We start from the raw sequence: 23,878 nt of genomic DNA on the forward strand, positions 1-23,878 counted from the left end.
TCTGGAGCTCGGCGACATGTTGATCTAGTGGTGTTCGATTTATGCCGGGAGGGCGTCATGTTTTGTGTGTTTATTATTTTTATTGTATTTCGGTTCGTGTTGTTGTAGTTCTAAATGACTACATTTATCGAAAAAATTCTTTCCGCTCAAGGGCTACAAGTCCTTTTTGGTATCTGACTTTGTCTGGTCTCGACATTGTGAACGTGAAAGCATGCAATCGTCTATGTGCCCTCAAACTTTTGAACAGTAGCGTAAGCACCGTTTTTCTCAACTTTTATCCAGACTCTACCCAAGACATGTCAATCACGTGATCACTGCTTCAAGACAAACCCGTTTCAAAGTGGCCCAAAGCAGAAGGGTTTTTTGTTGATGTTGTCATCCCTGACATGCAATTTTCCCTTCAATGTTAGCTCAGTGTTGTCATTTTGACAGAAATAAACAAAAGTCCAAATGCCTGGAGCAGCCAAACATGATGGCAAGGATGAAAATGAAAGAAAATCCCAATTCAGTTGAAGGCTTCAAAACAGTCAGTCGGACATTACACACAACTAGAAACTGCGGTGAAAACCTGTCTTCCTTGGCAGAAGTACGAAAAAGAGTCCAGAGTCCATCTCATCGCCTTAAGCCCCAACCCCTCCCAAGAAGAATGTCTTGGAGCGTGAAATCAACTCAACCATGTCCGGGCTTATCCGATTTCTCACAGTGAGGAGTTAAAAATTAGCCTGCTAAGAGGCATTATGATCGCAAAAACTAGGCTTTAAAAAAAAAAAAAAATTGATGAAGGACTTTTAAGCACTTGAAATCAATTTCAATATCAGCAACTTTAGAAAGCTACTTTTGACAAGCATTCCTTTACTTTACCCTTTAAACCTTTTTGTTTTTTAATCCATGTCATTGTTGTCAGTGTCCGTCCTTTTTAATAATTGTTAGTGTGCTACTTTAGTTCTCTTGTCTTTGCCTTTGTGTTTCTGAAGCTTTGAGGTGTTGCACTTTTCCTTGTGTGAAGCACATTGAGTTGCCTTGTGTGTGAAGTGGGCTGCATCCATTCAACTGCCTGGCCTTGTCTTCGAAAAAAGGAATGAAATGCTTTATTTGATCCAAATGATGTGCCGACAAAACACAAACACGTCACAAGATTCAATTTTTATTTTATTTTTTTACAACCACAGCTAGCCTATTCCAAAAAATATGTTTTAAAGCTGGTGTATTTATACGACCGACACTTGTAGAATTATGGGACTCGAGTCACCATTCTGCTTGACATGGTTCCCTTCGCAAAAACTCATTTTCTCTACTCTTTGGCCCAAAAGTGGTGTTTTTGTTGAATTTGCCACCGAACTCGGTATTATGTGGGTCTTAATAGCTGGTATTGAATGAGTTACATAAAGTGTGCATCAGGTCTGTGTGAACGAGCCACTGGCGTTTGCCTCCGTAACTCTCCGAGTAGTCACCTGAAGCCGTTTTAATGAGAGCGTAATTGTTGTGGCATACTAACGAGGTTATCAGTGGCCAATGAGCCGTGGGCGAGTGAGGCAGAGTGAGGCCGCTCGCTTCCACTGGCCCAAGTTGCCCTTCGGGGTGCCGGGGCGCACATTTCATTTGTGCTTTTACCTTGACAGACGGGAGGGCGCGTGAGGTACAATTTTACAGATAACGCCGCAAAACGTCTGCACGCCTCTCACGTTCAGCCGCGCTTCCACGCCGAGCTTTTGTTCTCGCGGGAAAAAAATCCCACCCGGCACCTTTTTTCCAGTGCGAAACTGATCTCATTCTTCATTCCTCTGGGCTTCCGCTGTCCCAGTGTGAGACTTTTTTTTTGGGGGGGGGCGTATCGTGTCAGCACAGCCTGCGCCGCGATGTCAAAGTCGCTTCGCAAAGCAGCTTTTGGAAACACTAGAAACTTGCGTTGTGTAAAGACAGCCGGTTATTTGAGACAAATTTATCGGCGTTAATCACTCGGCCCTTTGAAGCAGCCAGGGCCGCTTTTGCAATGGAAGTTAGCAAACAAGGTCTACAGCCTGTCCATCCTGTTGCTACTCCGTTTGGCTTTGGGGGAAACGGACATTTTAAGTTATACAGTTACAATGACGTATTTTCCACACCTAAAAGCCTTCCGTTTTTTTTTTAAAAGCTCACAGCGCGCCTTAAAATCCGATGCGCCTTGTGTATGATCATGACGGTAATATTTCGACCCCCAAATTGGCTCCTTGCTCGAGACATGCTGACAACGCAGAGTTCAAACTTAAGGCGATCGGTTACGCAGTTGAACACGAAAATAGAGCAGCGGCAAGAGAGTTTAACGTCAACGAGTCAATGTTATAACTTGCTGTTGGTTAAGTGAACCGTGTCGCTGCTTTATTAAATACGTTTGAGTGACATCTGATCGTCTGGTTGCGAGGCCGAACAGCTCTTAGCTCACGTCGCATTTGATCCAAAGAATACCACAACATGCACTATTCCATCCCGCCTGTAAATTGCGAACTTCAGACCGCGGGGAAAGGAAAACTTGAGTGAGATGAGCAGAAAATGCATGCCGTTAGGGTTAGAATGAGGCTTGGGGGGGACTCTTCTCTTCCGAGGTCAAAGGATAACAGCCCTGGATTGAGGTTGGAGTGGGCGTTTGGATTCGGCACTAATCTGTTTCCCAACCTGAAGTTTACTCTGCTGCGCGCGCTAATCTTCAATCGCGTATTACTACACGCAGACAGAAAACGCCGTAAATCCTTTGGAGATGTTCTGTTCTTCTTTTCTCATTTTAATGAATGCCAGGCGGCGAGCTTATCTGGCGCAGGCAGCTTTTTGTGCTCCAATCGAAGGCCTCCTTTCAGCGTCCGCAAACAAAGAAGCGCCGGCAGTCGTTTAACGACGCTTTACCTTTTCAGGCGCTGTCACTCCTTCGGCTTCGCCCGCCGCAATTTGCAAGTCACTACGGCGACATGTAACCCGGCGTGCTTCGTTTCAAGCCCGGGCGGGAGAAAACGGCTCTTATTAGTATGGCGCTCGGGGCCCGCGCTGCACTTTTAGATTCAACGGCTTCACGTCCGCCGCATTCGGCAAACAGTCCGCCGTTATTCGCTCTGACGAGGGAGAGCAAATACAGCGCTATTGAGGGGAGAGGGGGCGGAGGGGGGGGGGGGGTCAAGGAAAAGCACCCCCACCACCGCCGCCGCCGCCATCTTGTTCAAGTCGCGCCAAGCTGCCTGTTTGTGCTGCTTTGTTTTCTGCCAGCACCTCTTGTTAGCTCCTCATCATTGCCTTTCTATTCACTCGCCGGCGCTACTGAGTGGAAGTCACAATGAAATCAGCATTTTTTCGTTATTGGTCTCTATGAGCCCATTATGTGTGAGTCAGGAAGTGATTTCCTTTGTGTTTTTACAATGAGAACAAAATGGGTACTACCTTGCAGGGGATATTGACTTAGACCCCCCACAAATAGCGAAAAAAACACAAATAATAGACCTCCCCCCGCCAAATTGTTTCTGATTGCCTTTTTCAATCGTCTCAACCACAAATATATCACAAATTACATTTGCGAAACATTTGAAAACATGCGGCAGGACTCTCCGCAACTTCTGCCAACGACCCAGGCTAAACGTTGGAGGAAGAAGCAAGAAAGGTATTCAGACAGATGAGTCGTATCTATTGAACGTGCTCTCGTGACTCCGATTACTACCCCCACAGTTGAGATCCGTCACCTCAAGATATATTCTCGAATCCAGTTACTACTTTCCTGTGAGGTAGTTTGGCACAATCTCTCAGCATTTTAGGCTGTTTCACAAAGAGCACAAAAACTGCAAATAGGTTAGATTTATTTTCAGTGAATAACTAGACATATGTTCAATTGAAAGAAATTTGATTCAGGGCCATTAGTTTTGTCGCACAAGCGTGGTGCTATTTTCTATTTTGCTGCCATTCTCACTCAACCGTGAAATTCCTTCCTCAGGACTTTTATCCGGAAGGTTCATGAACAACCATTTATCAAAGTTTAGTGAAGCTAGTGCTAGTAAAGTGGTGCTCGAGACAGTTTTCTCCATCTTGTAGGAAGTGTAGAGATGTCCTATTGTGACCAAAATATGTCAAATGGTAAAAATGTTTTTTTCTGGTAAGACCACGAGATGGCAGACCTTTTTTTTTTTTTTTGAACACATATCTGTCACTGGAGTTCCTGCTCTATCTCAGAGATCGTAATAATGTCCTCACATGTGGGAAAGGAGAACTAGTGTGGCAGTCGGTAATTTCTTGAATGCTGGAAGAACCGTAGAGCACATAAACACAACCAGCACACTCACGCAGGAGCTGCTGTCAGCCGCAGCTCACGGCCAAAAACTCGCAAGCACGGGTCACGTGCCACCTCCCTAGGCCTCGCCTCTTACAGGCACGTATCAGGGCGTGGGGGTAAAATAATAAAATACGTATCTCTCGCTTTCAAACATTTTCACCCATAGTGGGTTGTTGTGGGTTGATGAATGGAGATCCAGTGTTCTACTGCCACCTACAGGGCCGGAGTGAAACAATATGACAAATATGATTGTTTTCTTTCCAACATGGTAATGCCTCGTTGGATTTCCTGTCGATTATTTTTTTTTGCTCTCCGCCATTGTAATGATTTCTGTTCACCAGTCGCAACGTTGAACTTTTCCCCAAACTTCCAAGCAGAAACTCCGCTTAGTGATCAATGCGTTCACTTTCACAGCGACGCAGGAGATTAGGATGCGTTTTAATTTCTCGCTTATTATCCCGCCCAATACGAGTTTCTGCAGTCAAGATGCGTGAAGCATACAAATGATTCAAAGGCATCCGTACCAAAGACGACGCTGACGATTTGATCTTTGCGCTTCCCTAAACGGGGATTAGTCTGCTTCCACGTCTGTACGCGAACCTAAAAGCGGGGTATTACTTTGGAATAAGTCTGCTCATATCTGAACCTAATGTACTCTAATGATGTACTCATCGGAGGGCTCGACTCCTCAGCTCGCCCTAGAGAGGAACATCTTGTGCTCCTGGCTGCAAATCAGCAAGCCACAACGCAAGGCGGGACTGCGCTCGTTGACTCGCGGGCGTCGCACTCCTCCCCCCTGAGGTGCCTTGAATTATTCCTCACAACAGTCGCTCGCAGGCAGAGCGCGCGTGGGATCAAGCGTGAAATCCCGCCGTGAAGTCACAAGCGCAGAATACATCTTTGCGCCGTTTTCATGTCTGTCGCGGCACTTCGCTAACCCGACACCTCGCGTTTCCTCAATGACCCGGCAAGCAGCCGAAGAACTTTGCCGAGTTTTATTTTGTGCGAATTCTTTGAGAAGACAAATTAGGCCATTCTGAGGCAGTAGCGGAGTGCCAGGGCGAGTCGACCTTTCCTCACAATCGCCCTCGTACGGTATTTCCTTTGCTTCTAAAGTCTCCTGGGACACACATAAAGGAGGCCCGTTTGAAATAAGAGCCTTGGGAATTTCCTCCAGACTGCTGTGCTCAGTCAAGGGCTTCAACTTTGTGATCCTGGGGAGGGAAAAAAAGGGCACTGCTAGAATCTTGTGCATCTTACCAGGTTTAATTGAAAACAATACAATGGAAAAAAAATGTTATTTAACTTAATTAAACACACCATAAAATGAAAGTCCAAAATACCGTCATTGTTGCGGTTGCCTGCGATCGATCTGTGACTTTAGGTGGTGGGCTGGTCATGTGATGTCAGTGAGTGTGCGCGAGTGTCTGGGGGTGAGCTGTGGTAGATAGCAGCTCAAACGGAGCATTCACAAAATCGATGCAGAATCCGCCATGAAGCCGTACACAATTCAAGAGTTGCGAACTGGCTGTCGTGAGCCGAACGATCCATTTTACCTTTTAAAATAAGAGCGAGAGCCCTCGCGCTGTGCCCCGTACGTAAAGTTATCCCGACAACAGTACTGTTAGGCTGTGGCTACGTCTCGCAGTAGCGTCACAACTGTCAACACCAAACACATTTTCAGCAGTTGAATTCTTGTCGTCACATTGCAATTATCGGATCTTACCAGGAGGGTCGCGGGCGTGCTGGAGCCTCTCCCAGCTGGCTTCGGGCAGTAATCGGCGTTCACCCCGAACGTAGACAAACGACCATTTGCGTTCACAATCACACCTCAGGACAATTGAGAGCGATCAATCAACCTGCCACGCACGTTTTTGAAATGCGGGAGGAAACCGGAATACCCGCAGAAAACCCATACAAACTTCACGCATGAAGGCCGGGGCCCGGAATCGAAGGCAGGACCTCTACACTGACAGGCAGAAATGCGAACCAGTTGACCACCGTGCAGCCCATCAAATGTTTTGGAAAAGCAGTGTAGCGTGGTGGTTGTAGCCTCAATTATATTTTTATGCACGTGATTGCCAAAGCATCAGTCTTAACATACGTACAATCGGGCTTCACAAATGTGTCACCTCCCAAGCTAACTTTATATCGCCAGCCCATGCTGGTCCCCTTGCAGCTCCCTATAAACGGATTCTGCGCGCCTTGACCTGTCGTAGGACACGAGCAAATCACTTTATTGTTCCGCCATGTTAACCACTTAAGGGATTGAGAGGAGCTACTTTGATCGGTGTTGTCCGTGTCCACGCCCACAACGGCACAAATTGCCTTTTTTTTTTTTTTTAATGCGGCACCCTCCTCTTGCACTGGTCTGCGAATGTATCAAAACGAAAAATTTGACCAGACTCGCACCGGGCACAAAAGTAGAATCCATTTTTGTGCCTTTGATGATCCTTCTATCATCCCTCTCATGTCTGGAGGGGCCAAAGCGGCTCCATTGCGGCGCCTCACATGTTAATCTCGCAGCACTCTCCCTGCTGGGAGCAAAGCCTCACTCCACACTAAGCCTCACATGCTTCCCTGACCCCACCTTTTTTTTTTTGTTCCGAGGCGCCTTTGGCCCTCCTCTCAGGCACCTCCAGGGGTGTCTCGAAATGAGCAGATAGGTACGGGGTGTCGGTGCGCTCTTTGCGAGGGGCTGCAATTTATGGCATGCAGCCCTGGATGCGAGAAAAGAGGTTTTAGTTTTAGGGTGTGTGAAATGATTGCGATTGGAAATCTTTTCCACTCCCCTCTCATTAATGCCGACACAAGGCTCAGGGTGATTAGACCATATAGCTCACTCTCGCTTTTTTTTCTCCCTTCTACAGGATTATCTTCTCCCCCTCCACCTTAATTGGACCGCTGAAAGGCATGCGGGCGCGGTCTCGCGCTTTATTGAATCAAAACATTCCGTCAAAATATAGCCGAGGCTGGGATTAGCGGCCGTTAGTATGGATTTTATTGAAATTGGAATTTAGACTCCCCATTATGACTTCATCGCATGAGAAAGGTTCAGAAGAAAGTCTCCTGACAGCCCTACAGAATGATTTAGTGGGAAATGGAAACCAAAAAGTACTGCACCTGTGCAACTTGTCCTGCTGGGGCATTTTTATAACATTCATAAAGTCATAGAACGAAGCAATGATAATTCAAGCTGCCAGCAGTGATGAATGTCGAAGGAAGACTTGCTTTCCTTTTCATTCCTTAAACCGGTGTCATGAGTCATGTTTTTTTTACACTTTCGGGGGCTTGCCATTGACTGAGTGCTGGAGTCTCGTCGATGAAAGTCGACTTTTTCCAGGGATTCTGCGCGGTATCGCTCATTTGTATAAAAGTCGTGTCACAGGACCGACGGGGGTGCTATTAAAATCTTATTCACAGGATAATGATTAGGATTTGTTCAATGAATTGATTTCCACAATGATTCCGAGAAAACGTGACCGTCCCACGCCGGTGTCATATATTTAAATGAAAGCCGGTGACGTACTCTCGCAATTGAGCTTCACGTTTGTAAAGGCAGATCGAAGTGTTGAGTGTCGAACACCGTGCGAAGAAAACGGTCAAATAGGTGCAGGACACTAGACTAGACTTGGGCTGGTTCCGCCCGTCTTTATGCTGAGCGCCAGTCCACCAAAATATGGCTCCAAGAGAAGAATTTGCAGATTAAAAAAAAAAAATAAATTAAGAATACATAATAGAAAAAGAACAGAATCAGGTTTCATCCAGAAATTTTTAGTCACAGTATTTATGAAAGATTTTATTTTTTTTTTTAAGATGAAACAACAGGTCCATTTTGCAACAGGCTGACAGGAGAATGTTAACGTGTTAATAAGAGTCACGTGACGCGATCCAGTTGCATGGCAATGGCATTGCGTCTAGTTCGGCATGGAAGGGTCACAAACGTGAGCATCCTTCGTCAGCCGGCAATTGCGAGCCATTTGCTCAGCCTCGAACCTCCACGACAACGAAAACATCCCCCTTCGTCGCCACTATGTTTACACTCATCCATCAGTGCCGCGCATCAACATTCACGCGCCGCGCCCGACTCTTTATCGCCTGTCACGGAAACATTAAGCATGCAAACCCCATCTGAAGATTCAGTATTTTTAGACGTATTGTGTCTGGTTCAGCCGCGGCCCAATTTATCCGACCTAATCATCCCGCCGGACTGTCTGCCCGGCTCAATCGACAGATGAAAGGTCCGCCGGGGATGCTCGACGATGACCAAATAAGGCGCGTCTACTAAATGGGAGGGGGCGGGGGCTTGAGCCCGGAGGGCCACCGAGCTGGCACGACCCGGGCCTCGCATTCTTTGGCCGGCTCTCTAAAGGATTGTGTCGCTCGTCATCCGCCCACTGTGTTAGTGCACGGAGTTCACGCTCTGCACTTTTGTGCTGGGGGGCAGGGGGGGGGGGGGGGTTGACACCAAGGCAGATTAAGGTTAAGGTGCATGACGAACACACAGCGCTGTGCAAATGCCTCCATTTACTTTGTTATTTTGACACTTCTCTTATGCTGGGGGTCAAACTGACCTCCCCCCCCAAGAGTAACAAGTAGTTTTTTGGCATAAAACTCCATCCATTTTCCATCGCTGCGGTTTATCCCGACTGATTTTGGGTGAGAGGCGGGCTCCATCCGAGACCGGTTGCCCAGCCGAGCACAAGAAGATAAAGACAAACACGCATTGACACTTCCATCCGCAGCTACAGACGATTCAAAGTCTTCAATGAAGCTAGTATGCATGTTTTATGGGACGATGGAGGAAGGCGGGCAACCTGTCTCGTAAACTGCCTAATGAAAAGGTCAATTTTACAGCTTATGACCCCTTCAGGACTGCATTTGTACACCTGTATAACAGCTTGCTGTGCTCTATTTCCCTTCTTTCCTTTTGGCAAAAGTGTGTCCCCAAAAAAAAAAAAAAAAAGAACATTGATTGAAATGCAGTGTTAATTAAAATATGCAGCCAAGCAAACTCGAGAAAGTGAGAAGTGACAGAAGACTGCAAGAACTCAATCAGGGGATCTCAACTCACTCCGAAGTAGGTCTCTCCAGCGCCCCATGCAACTCTTCATCTGGAGAGAACAAACCGCAAAACTCTGAGCCAACCATGCTCACCACACTCAACATTTGCCACGTTCGATACCACTTTTTCTCAAAACGATACCAGTGCCAGTATTCACTCTTTGAGTACTCATCACTACCTCCGGTGCTTTTGATATTTAAAATTTCATTTAAGACAATGACCCCAAAAAAAAAAAAAATATATATATATATATATTTGGGGGTGGTAAGTATCAGTGGCTGGTATCGGCAGCCTCCACGAATACAGATACCTTGAAAATAAAGCTGTTACCAGCCCGATACAAATACGGATATCCACGATCACCCATCCCTACTCCCTACATCCCGATTGTTTTGTTAATTTGCATGCCTCGCATGTTAATAAGATCAAATAGCTCCTAATGCAAATCAATGTGAGATGTGCATGAACGGTGGGTGAAGTTTTGCCTCCGCCAACGCCGGAAATGCAAATATCGCACACAAAGCGCTGGCGAAAGATTAACGCTCAGCGAGACGGGACGGCTGTTTCAAGTGCTTCTCTTAATTAGAGAGAAATCCGCAGGAGTGAAGATTTCCTTTGGAAACCGGACACGTGTCCTCCCCACTCACACAAGTCCCTCTTCAAAGGACACCGCAACCTAAACTCAAAGTTAATATGTGCTCGCGTACTGAGTAAACGTTTAACATAAATTATTTGCGAGAAGAAAAAAAATTGTGGATTAGTTGGGCGTGCAAAACAAAAGCGGTGGAGACACTTTTTGCCTGATGTAGTACAGCAGCTGCTTTTTGTTGTTGTCGTTGCTTAAAAGAAAAATAATTCATGCATGAGGTGCAATAACACACCAGAGAATCTTTTCTTTTGATTGTCTGTTTTCATATGCAAGGTCCTCTTTTTCTTATTAAAAATAACTAAGCAATGCATTTTTCGGGGGGTTGAACCTGGATTATTTTCAAAGGTGAAGGTTGATTTGCGATCGTGATCCGAGTTGCGAGCGTGGTCACTCGTACGTCAAGGTTGCGGTCAATGAGAAATGTGCAGTCAAAAGGCGACGCGTCGTCGTAATTTGTGTACTTTATTGGCTCAGTGAGCTATTTGCTAATGCGAGGTCTTCTATTTGATCAAATTGGCCTTCAAAAGGGTGGCAAAACGTCTTCAACCGCCTTCATTTAGCCTTGTGTGTGCAGTCCTGTAAAGTGTGTGAATTTGGATTTATCCAGTACCGCAGTTCACTTCCTTCACCCTGCCGGGTGGGGTTGGGGGTTCCCGTCATACTCGGGTCACCTGTTTTTCGCCGGTTGACTGCTGCAGAACACACAAGAATCCACCACTGAGTTTAAGCGTCGACAAGCTTCTACTTTGTTAATGTCAAACCGGTCCTCCTCCGCCAAGCGGACTGCATGAATAACAGCAACGCGTCGAGCCTAAGGCTTCGTTTGTCCGTGTCGAAAAGCAGAACAAGGCAAATGCAGCATTTAAAACAAAACAAAAAAAAAACCAACCATAGGCATGAATTTCGATTACTTATTTTCAAGTGAGAAGGTGGACAGGCAGAAAGACAAATAGACCCTTCGTGTGACAGCTGAGGAGGGGAATCGGTCGGTGCGAGCAATTGGACGGTGATGAATTTGCACCCGATGAACTGGACTATTCATAATCGCTGTCATTTGATGGCTGACCGGACATGGAAAATAGCTATCAAAAGCTCTCTGCAAGATGATTATTCTTCGATGCCTCCATGTCTCAAGTTTGACTCCTATTCACCATATTTGACATTATGATTTGCTAATCGCAATGACCATGTCAGGAACTCAGGAACTCCATTAACCCCCCCCCCCCCCCTCCTCCCCATGGAGTGACTCCTGGAAAAGTGAAGCTAGTCAGGTGTTCGTTGATAATTCATCGTCTTCGCCTCACAGAAGAAAGCATTGTCATTGTTGGAAGGAAAAATACTTGACGCCTTCTGTAGCCTTTTGGCTAAACGTGCCTTCATTGCGCTTGCCATGGCAGCGTGAAATGTATCAAAAGATTCGCAGTCGATCGCCAGACGAAACGTGATGAAACGGAATGTTTGTTTTTGTTTTTGTTTTTGAGCCTGCATCCAAAATGGGGCTTTTTTTTTTTTTTGGTTCTTTCAAACCACCAAGCTCTCAAGCGCTGAGGCTGTGGCTAGGTGCTAATTAAAGAGAAAATATCCTCAGGTGGAGAATATGATTCATGATTGTTGATTGGGTCCTCTTGGAATTACTGCGGTTATTACTTTAAATACTTTGTCCCAATTTCTACGGAAGTTAAATGTGGTCGCTGTGTGCGTCGTGGCTCATTTCAGAATGACAGAGGAGTCAGGCGGGAGGAGGTAGAAATGTGTTGGGGAAACGCGACAAGTAGGAAGTAGGTCTGCTCGACTCATCGGTGACGCGGCGTCGTCAAGTTAGTTTGCCTACGACTTCTACGGGGTGTCCACAAAGTCAGAGTACAAAGGAGATTGGATCGGTCCCCTCGTTCACAGTTGACTATTTACATAACAGACCATCTCGAAGGCACATTTTCCGCAAAAGACTAATAATAGATTAATGCTATGCTCATCTGTGATTATGATCATGAGCAGTTAATGAAGTAAAAAAGAAATAGGCGACGTGTGTGAAGCCCTGGGGGGGGGGGGGGGGGTTGTCTAAGGCCGTCAGAAAAGCAGCTTTGTTTAATTAATATTGAAATAATGACCTCCCACAGGCGTCGTTGGAAATTATGCATCCGCGCGCCTTGTCTGGGATGAGTTGAATAGCCGACAGCCAGACAACAAACCATTTTGCACAAAATTGCACAAAAAAAAGGACAAAAATATTGGTGGCGCACGGCGACAAGGTTTGACAATTGGATTGTCCCAAAATTGCTTGACGCTTAAATTGTATTTGAGTGTCTTTAGACGGTCGACACTCAGAGAGTGCGGCTGCCTCAAGCGAGGTGTTGAAATGATTTCGAAATAGGTCGGCCCTTCTTTCTAATATCACTTCTTTTGGACTGCCTGAGTAGGCGTACGGGTCAAAAGGAAAGAAACGGGGAGTCGACGCACACTCCTCTCGACACGCGTCACAGCTAATAGAGCACTCTATGGCAACATCTTGAGCATGCACGCCGGGAGAGGAAATGGAAATAGTTGCGAGGTGGCCGATTTACTGACCGGAACATCCAGGTCGGGGTTGGGACAAGGCGAGAGAAGTCATGCTGAACACAAACGCTGCGAATCCACTGAACCTCGCCACACATGAGTTTCCCCCCCCCACCCCCCTTCGCACTCTTTTCCGTCTGGCGGTACGCTCGTAGCCGGATCGTCGTCGCTGCCTCAGCCAGCAGGCAGCGACTCTCTCCATCATTTCTCTGAGTGTGTGTGTTGACTTTTAGGAAGCAATTATTTCAGCTGCCTGCAGGAGCTTGACACGTACAAACATAAAGATTGCCCCCCCCCAACCCTTCCTCACCATTTTCTATCAACATGTACACTGCTTATTTTAACACTTCACCTGGTCTGAGAACTGTAGGCCGTCTGGTGGCCCTTTTCCATCGCGCTTGTGCTCGTGCTAGTTCCAGGTCAGTGTCCAGTTTAGCCCGTTATTTCTTTCCCCCCCCCCCCCCCCACCCCCCTGAAATTGGCTCGAGCTCCAGCTCTGATGCTGAATGTGGCCCCAATTATCTGTTGGGCGAGGCTCTGGCACCAACTACGTCAGGGGGCGGGGTTATCGTGACGATCGCAGATGTAGAGGAATGACTCCTTGGACACAGGGAAGGTTTTGAGCGGTGAACTCCGGCACCATTGCGTCCCACCAGAAGAGAGATGGCCGATGTGTCCAGCTAGCACGCGATCTCCGACCGGCAGCCAGCCTCGTGATCATCTACAATGTTTACGAAAGATGAGAAGTGTTTACTGATTGCATGTCCCTGGCTGTTATATACTACATAAGTACAATCCATGCTATGCTAAGTTGCCTAGCAGATGGCCCTGGCGCCAAACGAGCACCCAGTTTTTTTTGGGGGGGGGGGGGTATAAGTGTGTCTTTGAAAGCTGCTTCAAAAGGCCAGGATGAATGGAAGCAGTTCAGACGGGGAAACCCCGCACCTTTTTATCTTAATTAGAAGCGAAGCAGTTGGATCCCACGGACCCAGTGTAAAGCTTGGCCGCCCTTCATACCTCCCACGGACACTCAAAGGCTCACAGCGTCGTTTTTCAAAAGCGCTTCATCACCGGAGGCTTCCTCCGACCTCCCGAAAACTTGCATGTCAGGCTCAATGCCGACTCCAAATCTCTGTAGGGCTGAACGTGAGCGTGAATCGCTTTCTCTATATCTAACCTTGTAATTGGCGAGCGAGTCGCCCGCGACCCGAACGGGCGTCAAACATGAATGTTTTCAAAGTCTTCTTTTGTTTTGCAGGCGGCAACAAACTGAGGAACCAGCAGTTCCGTCTCAACTGGGCCTGGATCTCACTGGAGAGGAGTCACTACGTGGTGGATGAGGAGCTCAAGTTCCTGGAAGTGGTGCTGAAACGTCGAGGGTACCTGGGGGAGACCTCCTTCGTTAGTAAGTCAAAAGCCAGAACCCGAGGCAATACAAAGTCAGAGCCAATAGATGGATGGAAAAAATGGCGTCCTCGATAATGATGGATCGAACGGTGTTTCTCCGCCATTCTTGAGCCGCGGCACAAATGTGAAAAAACAGTGGATGCACACTGTCGGTTAACCATATACCCCAGGGGTTTCCAATCACCGGCCCGTGGGCCATTAGCAGCCTGCCATCCATTTTCAGCGGCCCACGACATCATATCATCGCAACTATCAGTTATTAACAAAACTGGCTTGCCCAGATGTATTTAATCTCACGATTTTTACTCGTTATCATCTCTCCTTTCTCGAGAGCACTTTGAAAGAGTCATTCGTGCCTTCGTCACGTCTCGGCTAGATTACTGTAATGCACTTGACTTTGGAGTCAGCCGATCCTCCATTAAGCGTCTCCGGTTAGTCCAGAATGCCGCTGCTCGCCTCTTGACTGGCACTCGTAAGAGGGAGCGCATAACTCCGACTCTGGCATCCCTTCGCTTGCTCATCTTAGAGTTCTTTTGAAGATCCTATGTTTTGTTTTCAAATCTTTAAATGGCCTGGCCACAGCTGACCTCTCTGAGCTCCTCCGCCCCGACGCTCCTGCAGCGCGATTCAGGTCTGCGGAGCAGACACTATTAGAGGTACCGAGAACTAAGTGGGTTCTTGTTGTCTGAATTATTTTTGCTCCATGTCCAGCACTTTGTATGCAGCGGTGGTTGTTTTAAAGTGCTCTAGAAATACACTTGAGTTGAGTTCAAAAGAGAAACAAAAATCCATACTTTCTCAGTGAGAATGAGAGCAAGTTTTACGATACTGCTCAAGCTTTCCAAGAGAGTTTAAAGATTTGTTCTGCAGCTATTTTCAACACGTGAAATGGCTTCATAATGTGTAAAAACACCAGGCGACGTGGATGCAAAGCAACGGTATCCATTTGCGACATACTGTCACGGGCTTTCCGCCCGATAGCAACGATGGCATCTCTGCAGAGAAGAAGCAGTCGATGGCTAGCTCCTCATTATGAAAAAAGGAAAGAATCCCGGCGCCACAATGCGCATTAGAGCCCGCGAGGGTAATTTGCTTGTGCCTTTTATGAGCCTGCAAATATTATCCAACTCCACCACATGCACAACCCCTTAACCTCTCTCCACGGGCCGCCATTTACTCTGGAGATGCACAATAGCGCTCGGCGGACATCCCCGTGGGAGGTCACCTGCAATTGCTGACACCCAGCAATTTAGCGACCGGAAACAAAGAAACAATAAAGCTGCCAGAGACAGTTGGAGCCACTTTTGTGAAGTCTCCCGCCAGTGGAAGTTTACCTTGGATACCACTGTTTTGTTTTGTTTTGTTTTGTTTTTTTAGGCATCTCTAGATTTAAAGGATCATTAAAATTGATGTTAAAGGTCAGTTAGCGTGGCGTCATTAACAACCTCCCTCAGGCCCTCACACGAATGCAACGCTTCTGGAGGCAAGATGCAAATTTCTGACCTTTGTTCAGCTTGGCACACGCCTCACCCCACGATTCGGTCGCCGTTTGAAATAAAAAGCAACTGTTTCTGCGTGAATCGTTAAGAAAAAAAAAGTGTCAGGAGATTGCAGCTGACAGTATGGTGTGAATGTGGGGTGTGAAATTGGAAAAGCTCACTTCTAATTACTTATAAGGGGGTGGGGGGGGGGGGTGAAAAGGAATGTTACAAGTGAAATCACTGCGCGATGATCCCCGTGTGCTAGCCTCACAAATTAAAGCTAAACAAGGATGTGTATTTAAAGGACGTGGGCGGAAACTCAAATTGTTTTGAGTATCCGGAGAGCGGCTTGCTCTTTTATTCATGCTTGCGTTGTAAATGAAAGAAATTTCACTTTGAACTCGGCGCGCAGTCTGTATTCAAAACACGGTGAGGCTGCCGCATGCATTCAAATGCAGCAAATTGACTAAAATATTGAGATGTTCCTCCTAATCTTTCATTAATCAGTCAGAGTTGAGACGACGCGACTTAATCACCCCAGTAACTGAATTCATTTCTTTTTTTCTATCGATAGACAAATTGGACGACTTGAATTTGGTCCCCAAAGGCACGCTCAGATGATTTTGGTGTGGTCAAAAAAGCCCGTCAAACACTTTTTGGATGAGGGAAATTACCATGGACACATGCCAATATTTTGTTGCCCTAGTTCATGTCACAATCGTGATTTTGCACAACATCCTTCCAAAATGGACATTTGTCCCAATACCGTTGTCCTTGTAGTCAAGACTTTGTTCATCACCCATCCGAAATAACAATCAATCAAGCACAATTTGGTGTTTTGGAGTGACTCAGAGAAATGCTTTAGGCCCACTAGTTTTTTTTTGTTTTTTTTAACTTGATCTCTCCTCATCCTTGGAACAAGAATATCAAGTCAAAATTGGCTCTGGTCTCGCAACAGACCTCAACACTCCCCTCAGACACGCTCCAAAGCCCTCGTCGAAAGTTGTCCCGGAAGCATGAAAGCTGTTATAGCAGCTAACAATTTTTTTTCGCTTCCATTTTCACCTGCCGTTGATGGACCGCGTCTTAATACTTGTGTTGCCCATATGGCATACGGGCCCTTTGTGGTCCGCAGCTCTCGTCAGATCAATGAAGAGTGAACGAGAACAATAAACCTGCCGTCCGGTGATGGAAAGATCACAAACGTTGAAATCGGATAAGTCCGAACAATTTTGTCCTTATAAGCCCCTCAATGGCCATACAAGTTTTTATGTTGTACATTGCTCACTAGATTGAGCGCGGCCTTGCATTTCCCTGGAGTGTGATTCGCCGTAAAGAAAATAACACCTATTTTTCCAAACAAAAGGTCAAACGATCAAACGCTTTGAGTTAAAACTCCGCCTGTACAAACACGCCGCCTCGGTCGATAATCACGCTAATCCTTTCATGCGAATAACTTTGGCCAATTAGCCTCCCTCGCTAAAATGAAGCGGCGCGTCTCGCCGTCATTTATGAAAAGGCCGGCCGCAATCCAGGCAGCCATTAGAGTGCGGCGAGCGTCTGTCTGAGTCACCGCTGCCACGCAGGGAGCGTGCTAAAGTTTTCGGATGAATACGTTCTCTTTGCCAAGTCAAGCCCGCTACCCCCGGAAGGGGGATGCTAAAATGGAGCGTCTTATCTCCGTCGGGCCTCTTTGCCTCGTGTCTCCACTTACACATCAAAGTCGTTGCTTTTATTTCAAAAAGCAGGTGAATAAATCAGTTGCGCCCCCCCCCCCAAAAAAAGTCAAACATATGCATTTCCTGTGTGTAGCCTGCACACCTTTTTATTTTCTACAAGCGGAATTATTGAACATTTTCCTTCTGCTGATAATTCCTTGAGGCCCGAGCTCCAACGGCCCTCTTGAAATGGCTTTCCGTTTTCTTCAGATTGTACGTAGGTCAATGGAATTGTCTTTTGGGCGTTTAAACGTCATCCAAAGCACATCAAATGCGGTGGGAGTCATCAATTATGCTTTGAAGGATCAAAATTTGACTGACCCCAAAAACCAGCGTTTCACCGTTTTATTCCACCTTCTTGAAATTGTTGCGAAATGACCTTTGTGCCCAAACATTTGAGATCAAATAAACAATTAAATATGCCCAAAGATGCCTAAAACATGTCTCAAGACCCCCATTTCCAAAAACCAGCAGGCAGTCCACTTCAAGCTTTACTTTTTTTTCCTTTTTTTTTTTTTTCCGGCATTTGTGGCTGCCGGGATAATTGCTCTGCGGTGGGCCGCCATGTTTACTGCCAAAGCCCTGCGACGTGTTGTTGGGTCAGTTAGAAGAGACAATGAAGTCGGTGTGTGACATTTTACTGGCCTCGGCGCTCCCGCCACCAGCGCCACGGCGACAGTCAAACGGCTCGCGCGCTGTCAAGTCAAGACGCGCTGAAGGTCAAACACGGGCTCCGGACGGAGGAGGTGGATAATTGGCTTCAGCTCGACCGTAACCATCTGAGACACGCAGCTTGGGACTGAAGATGGGCAGATGTCGACCCAACTTTTGAGCAATGGAGGCGGCGGTGGGACTCGGCCCGGTTTTATTGATGCGTTTCTTTATGACGAGCGCAGCGGTTGAGAAGCCAGCGGCGTTTTTAGGTGACAAATGTTGTTGGGCGACCACCCACTCTACTTTCGGTTCCAACGGCAGCATCGTGAGCGACACATAAACAGTGCACCAAAAGTTACGATTTCCGTGCATATCTTGGTTTTGAGGTGACGGTTCCATTAACGAAATTCAGACTTGTTAAATTTACGTGAATATGAAACTGAAGTGGGAATCGCTAGCAACAGATCCTCCAATAAATGGAGGTTTCTTCCTAAATAAAACAATTGTTTACAATAAATAAAAAACAAATTCCAAAAAAAAAAGTTTCAGCATAATTGTCAGTCATTTTTATTTTATTGTGGCAAAAAATAAATAAATAGCAAATGCTCACAGCTTTTTGTTTGTGTCCTCTGCCAAGGCATCGGCACCAAAGACGGAACGGCCCTCAAGGATAAAGATTTTCGCGGCAAAGCTCAGAAGCAGGTGCAGTTCAACCCGGGTCAGACCGCCGCCACCTGGAAGGTCCGCATCCTGCCAGATAGCGAGTACGAGGTGTCCGAGGCCTTCCAGATTGTCCTCTCCGAGCCTGTGATGGCCGTCCTTGAATTCCCAGAGGCTGCCAGCGTGGAGATTGTGGACCCTTCTGACGGTCAGTCACTGCATTTTACCCTCGAAATACCGTCTTTTTACAACCAGACGGCGCACCGTATTAAAAGGCGTAGTGTCAGTTCCCGGTGCTGCGTTTAACAGATGCACAAGATGCAATGTGTTAATGGACGCAGGCATTGTAAAACGTACGCTAGCTTAAATGCTAGCATGCAAGCGTCTGTTTTTAAAAAGCTAGTGGGAGCAAAACTGAGTTCGGTTGTACTTTATTGAAGTATTTAACAATGTACTCGTGTTATTTTTGGATCAATCCTCATCATCAACTCCATCAAAGTCTTAATCTTCCGCATCCGAAATGAACAGCTGGGCAAGTTCACCATCAAACTGGCACCTACTGGGGGGCGTGGTCCTTCGCATCCCCCTTTCCCACTTTAACGTTCGCACGCTGTCCTCAGTGACGTCCGCTTCTCCTCCAAATATCCCGTGTGTCGGCACAACATCAGTCGGTCAAGCGGACCCGTCATCAAAGTCACACAACGGCATTCACAGATTTTGGAATTCGGTGCGCGTGCAAGGCGACCCGCACGATGAGGCGCTCTATCTACTTTGTGGAAAATTTAAGACTTTGATATGCGTTTTATGGTCGTGATAACATGGTTTCTAACCGCTCTCGGACTGCTGTCGTTTTTTACCGTTTTTTTTACATCCTTGACTTTTGAGTCCGAATACGCAACGGTCACGCGGCACAAGAAGGCAAACTCGGTTCCCGTTTTGACTCGCTGATTTTAATCTGGATTATTTTATATTTACAACCTACATTTCTTTTTTTCATCGTACAAATATTTCCTCTACGTGCGTCGATCTGACTGCATTAGCTTAGGCAGCCTTTAGCAGTGCAATCCGGGATACGCATCCTGAAGTGGAGTTTGATGTCAGAGCCATTTTCAAGCACTTATCGCTCAAGTGTTTCAGGTCAAATGCGTTGTGTGCGGGTCGGGCCACCTCACCACTTGCAATCATCGCGTGTATGACGTCGGTTGAATGCAGCGCGGTCACGGAGAAGCGACTTGGGAGCGAGCGGCAATCACACCCTAGAGTGTGTGCGACTTCTCTTTGGGCGGCTTTCTGCAGCAAAATGACCCGAGCCGAAGAAATAACAATCGGATTTTATGCAAAGTATGGGATAGGGCCTAACTAGAAAAGTCATCAAAGTGAAACGATAACTCAAGGGGCGTCCTGACTTTGGCCAAGGACTTTAACTTAACCCCCCTCCCCCCCAAAAAACAGGGATTACTTGGAAAACGCTTACATCCATCTGGCAAAGGCCACGTGAACTCTCGAAGCCATCTCAGGGGTGTCAAACTCGGTTTTTTCGCAGGCCACCTTGGCGTTCCGTCTTCCCTCGGAGGGCTGTTATGACAGTGAAACCCCCAAAAATGTTTACATGACAAATTAATGGATTATTACTTTCATAATTTACTTGACTGATTCCAATAATTTATTCAATTATTGTTCAAGTGAGCGTCCGGAGGGTAGCAAAATTATTTTCAAATCTTAATGTTATTTATCGCATGTGACACACATGATTTGCTTTCGCGGGCCGCATAAAGTTATGCGATGGGCCGCATCTGGCCCCCGGGCCTTGTATTTGACACCAAAACCTAACCCAATAGCGCATTACACCCGGTACACGCGTACGCACAATCAGTCCGCACTCGAGCACGTTCCTTCAATCGCAAAGGCCCCGATTATCAGATTTGATCTTCTCCCGGAAAGGAGTTGACGTTTGAAGTTGGAAATCGCCACGTGTGAAACCCGCTCGAAACCTCACGAGCCGCCGGGAAGAACCGGCAATCTCGAGGATGTGAATCATAATCAGACCACATTAGGGTCAGACTTTCATGGTGGGGAAATGCGGGGCACGGCTCGAAAAAAGAAAAAAAAAAACGGCCTCGAGGAAGTTCAGATAACAAGCGCCGCTTTAGCATGTGGAGCGGTCATGGAATAAATATGGGAGAGGTGCTTCTGTAAACAAGAGTGCTCCGGTGGGGAAAAGTGCAGCGTATAAATATGCATTTGCAAGTCTCTGGGGACTTTGCCGGCTGCAACAGGCAAGATTGACTGTCAACAATTTATGCTAATCAACATGTTTAGTCGCTAGTTTGTCCGCTGCAACATCGGGCCTCTGGCGGGTGGACAATCGCCAGGCAATATGTCAACACGAGTTCGTTATCACCTGAGGAATTTTTTTTTCGATGCGTTTTGGCCGCTCAAGGAAGAGGAAAAAGAAACACTTTCTGCTGTTTGTTTTCTGGCGCCTGGAGGTGGTGTGTGTTGTCGAGGTCCCGTTCATGTGCACGATGATGACTGAAGCCTTCACGAAAAGTGAAACAAAGCCGCAAGAGAGATAAGTCATGCATCGTGATTGGCGTGCTTAATGAAGACGTATTTGCATTGTCGTCAACATGTCTGCGACAAGCGTTTGTCAAACTACTCCCAAGATAAAGAACTTCCAGCACTCCACTTGGCGTTACGTAAGCCTTGGGAAACTCAGCCCATTTTGAGGGGGCGGTCCCGTCTCGTGAAAATTGCTTTAGTTACCGTGACAACCAAGGAGCAGAGCGAGGCAGTTCAAGTGGTTTTTGCTTGGGGAAGCGGAGCCAACGGGGATGAAAAGTGCCCGTAAAAAAAATGATCACGGCTGGGATAGGCTCCGGCACGCCCACGACCTTCGTGAAGATGACGCCTATTAGAAGGTGGATGGTAAAAGCTTTATTGTGCAAGCTTTGATAGGTCAAACTTAAAAACTGAAGAAATGAAAATGTCTCATGTATTGTCCTACAAAATACCGTAGAATGCATTTGGGACACATAAGGCCATCTGGAATTAAAATTTGCTGTTGACCATTGTAAATTATTACAAGAAGGTACCAATTATTACAAACAATTATTCAATGTAACAAAAGAAATCATGAATCATCTATTCCCTAAAACTGCTATTTATGTATTTTTTAAAATGTTCATCTTGGAAGAACTTTGCTTGGTCCACGATTCATGAAAATCTGCCGATAATTGACACTCCCTGACATTTGTATTTGAGTAACCGCACATTTTCGTGTTGATCCCGTCGAAGCACTGTGCTGCTGCTACCCGCCCCGTATTAAAACTGCACGTTCATAACTGGAATGAAATTGAAACATGAAGTCGTCTTTTCCCTTCCATGCCGGGAGTAAATGTTCCGTCGACGGAACATCCGTTGGCGTGTGAACTCCACGTTTTGCATTTAAATGATTTTTGGTTCCCTTAATAGTTCATTGCACTTTCTCCTTCGCTTCATCGCGCTCAAACGAATGATATCAAGGGATGTGAGCACAAGTTGTCTTCCCTAATGCTTCATTTTCCACCCCCCCCCCCCCCCCCATCAGAGTCGTCCGTGTTCATTCCGGCATGCGCGTACAGCATCGAGGAGGACGTCGGCGAGCTGATGGTGCCAGTGAGGCGCAGCGGCGATGTGAGCCAGGAGCTCATGGTGGTCTGCTCCACCCAGCAAGGTAAAAGAAATGGTGGGAGAGTGCATTTTTGGGGGGACATGCAAATGACTTTAGACGATGATGATGATGATTGTTGTTATTATTATTTCAACAGTACAGAGCCCCTAAAGTGATATGGATCAAATCCCCGTCCTAACGAGAAACGCATTCCCCCCCGCCCCCCTCCATGTCACTTTAGGAGCTCCGTAGTGGGGAGCCTTCAGCACATTATTTGTCCTGATTGTTGTGAAGAAGAAAAAAATTGACTGCATAATATCTAAAATAGACACTGGCACTCTGGAACTTCCAAGAGTAATAACATCTTCCAAAAGTTTCCGGACATAAAACCGCCAAAGTCGGGCTGGTGACCATGTTATGGGACACATGAGGAGCATGAAATAAAAACAAAGCCATTGAGGCAGACATCACGCCGGAACGTAAAAGAATATAAGAAAAAGAACAACAAGCTTGTTTAAACCTCCGGTTATGTTCAATCCGAAGGAACAAGTTTCAGAAATGCAATAAAAAATAATAATAAATCTCATGATTAACTCCACGACTAAGCCTTCCATTGCAAAATGTGAAATGAACTATTTTCATTGTCCAGTTAGTTTCTACTTTTCATTTTAACTCAACAAAACAGGAAGTTTAAACGTAAAAATTCATTGCAAACCTCGAAGAAATGAACTGTTAGCCAAGTATTCCAGTAACAACGGGATGAAATACAAAAACGAATGTTCTTGGGTCAATTTGACCCGAGATGTTTGATCATCTTGGAGTGCCCGAAAAAAAGGGAAATTCCGTCATGAATTCCATGACCAACCAATTGTTGTTGTTTTTTCACATATGTTGATCACGCCAAGCGGAAGTGATTCATAGTTTTACCTTTACGTTGGGTCAACGTGACCCGCATCACTAGAGCAGAATTTATCAATAATGTTCCTGGCTCCATTTTTTTACAATCCAAAAGTCCCAGAAAGGGCAAAGTAATCCCACTACTTGCTTCGCATTCCATTGGAAATTTGTGAAGCGAACTTGATAATGATGTGATTGGGCCAAAAAAGAAAACGGATTCCATTGACTCCTCCGAGGTCTGAGTGTGAACTGCGCCGATCATTAGCGGTAATTGCTGTGTTTTCGCCGGCCTCAGGGTCAGCCACTGGCACGGTGCCCACCACCGTGCTGTCCTACTCGGACTACATCTCGCGGCCGGAGGACCACCACAGCGTGCTGCGCTTCGACATGGGCGAGGTGGAGAAGCCGTGCCGCGTGGTGATCATCGACGACTCGCTCTACGAGGCCGAGGAGAGCTTCAACGTCACGCTCAGCATGCCCATGGGCGGCCGCCTGGATGCCCGCTTCCCCAGCGCCATCGTCACCATCGTGCCCGACATGAACGATGGTAAGCCCCCCCCCCCCCCCCAAAAGATAAAATAATAAAAATGGTCATCCACCAAAAGAGAAGCGAACTGCTTGTTGGTGGTTTAATTTTCAATTGCATCAGCGTTGCCTGCTGCTGCACCCATATTAGCATGTCTTTGATGTGTAGCGCGGTCATCATTTATATTTACATAAACTAACGGCGTCGCTTTTTGCCATGGTTTTAATTTGGGCTACAATGAAAGTGATAAAATTGTGGATTTTTTTTTTTTTTTGAGACAAAATAATGCTCCGTTATTTGCGGAGAAACTTGCCTGTTCACTCTTTTGTGGCCAAAG

General features: G+C 46.5%; 1 protein-coding gene across 1 annotated transcript in view; it reads left to right on the forward strand.

The window, feature by feature from the left end:
* frem2b (FRAS1 related extracellular matrix 2b) overlaps nucleotides 1-23,878 on the forward strand; it is a 71,163-nt gene that overhangs the window by 19,074 nt on the left and 28,211 nt on the right. Inside the window, exons 3-6 of the mRNA XM_086125215.1 lie at nucleotides 13,805-13,951; nucleotides 18,444-18,674; nucleotides 22,056-22,181; nucleotides 23,311-23,562. Coding sequence (XP_085981341.1) covers nucleotides 13,805-13,951; nucleotides 18,444-18,674; nucleotides 22,056-22,181; nucleotides 23,311-23,562 — 756 coding nt within the window. The remainder of the gene's footprint in view (nucleotides 1-13,804; nucleotides 13,952-18,443; nucleotides 18,675-22,055; nucleotides 22,182-23,310; nucleotides 23,563-23,878) is intronic.

Source organism: Hippocampus guttulatus, chromosome 12 (genome assembly GCF_054856545.1).
Source record: "Hippocampus guttulatus isolate MCC_2025c chromosome 12, RoL_Hgut_1.0, whole genome shotgun sequence".
In the NCBI taxonomy this organism is placed as follows: Eukaryota; Metazoa; Chordata; class Actinopteri; order Syngnathiformes; family Syngnathidae; genus Hippocampus; species Hippocampus guttulatus.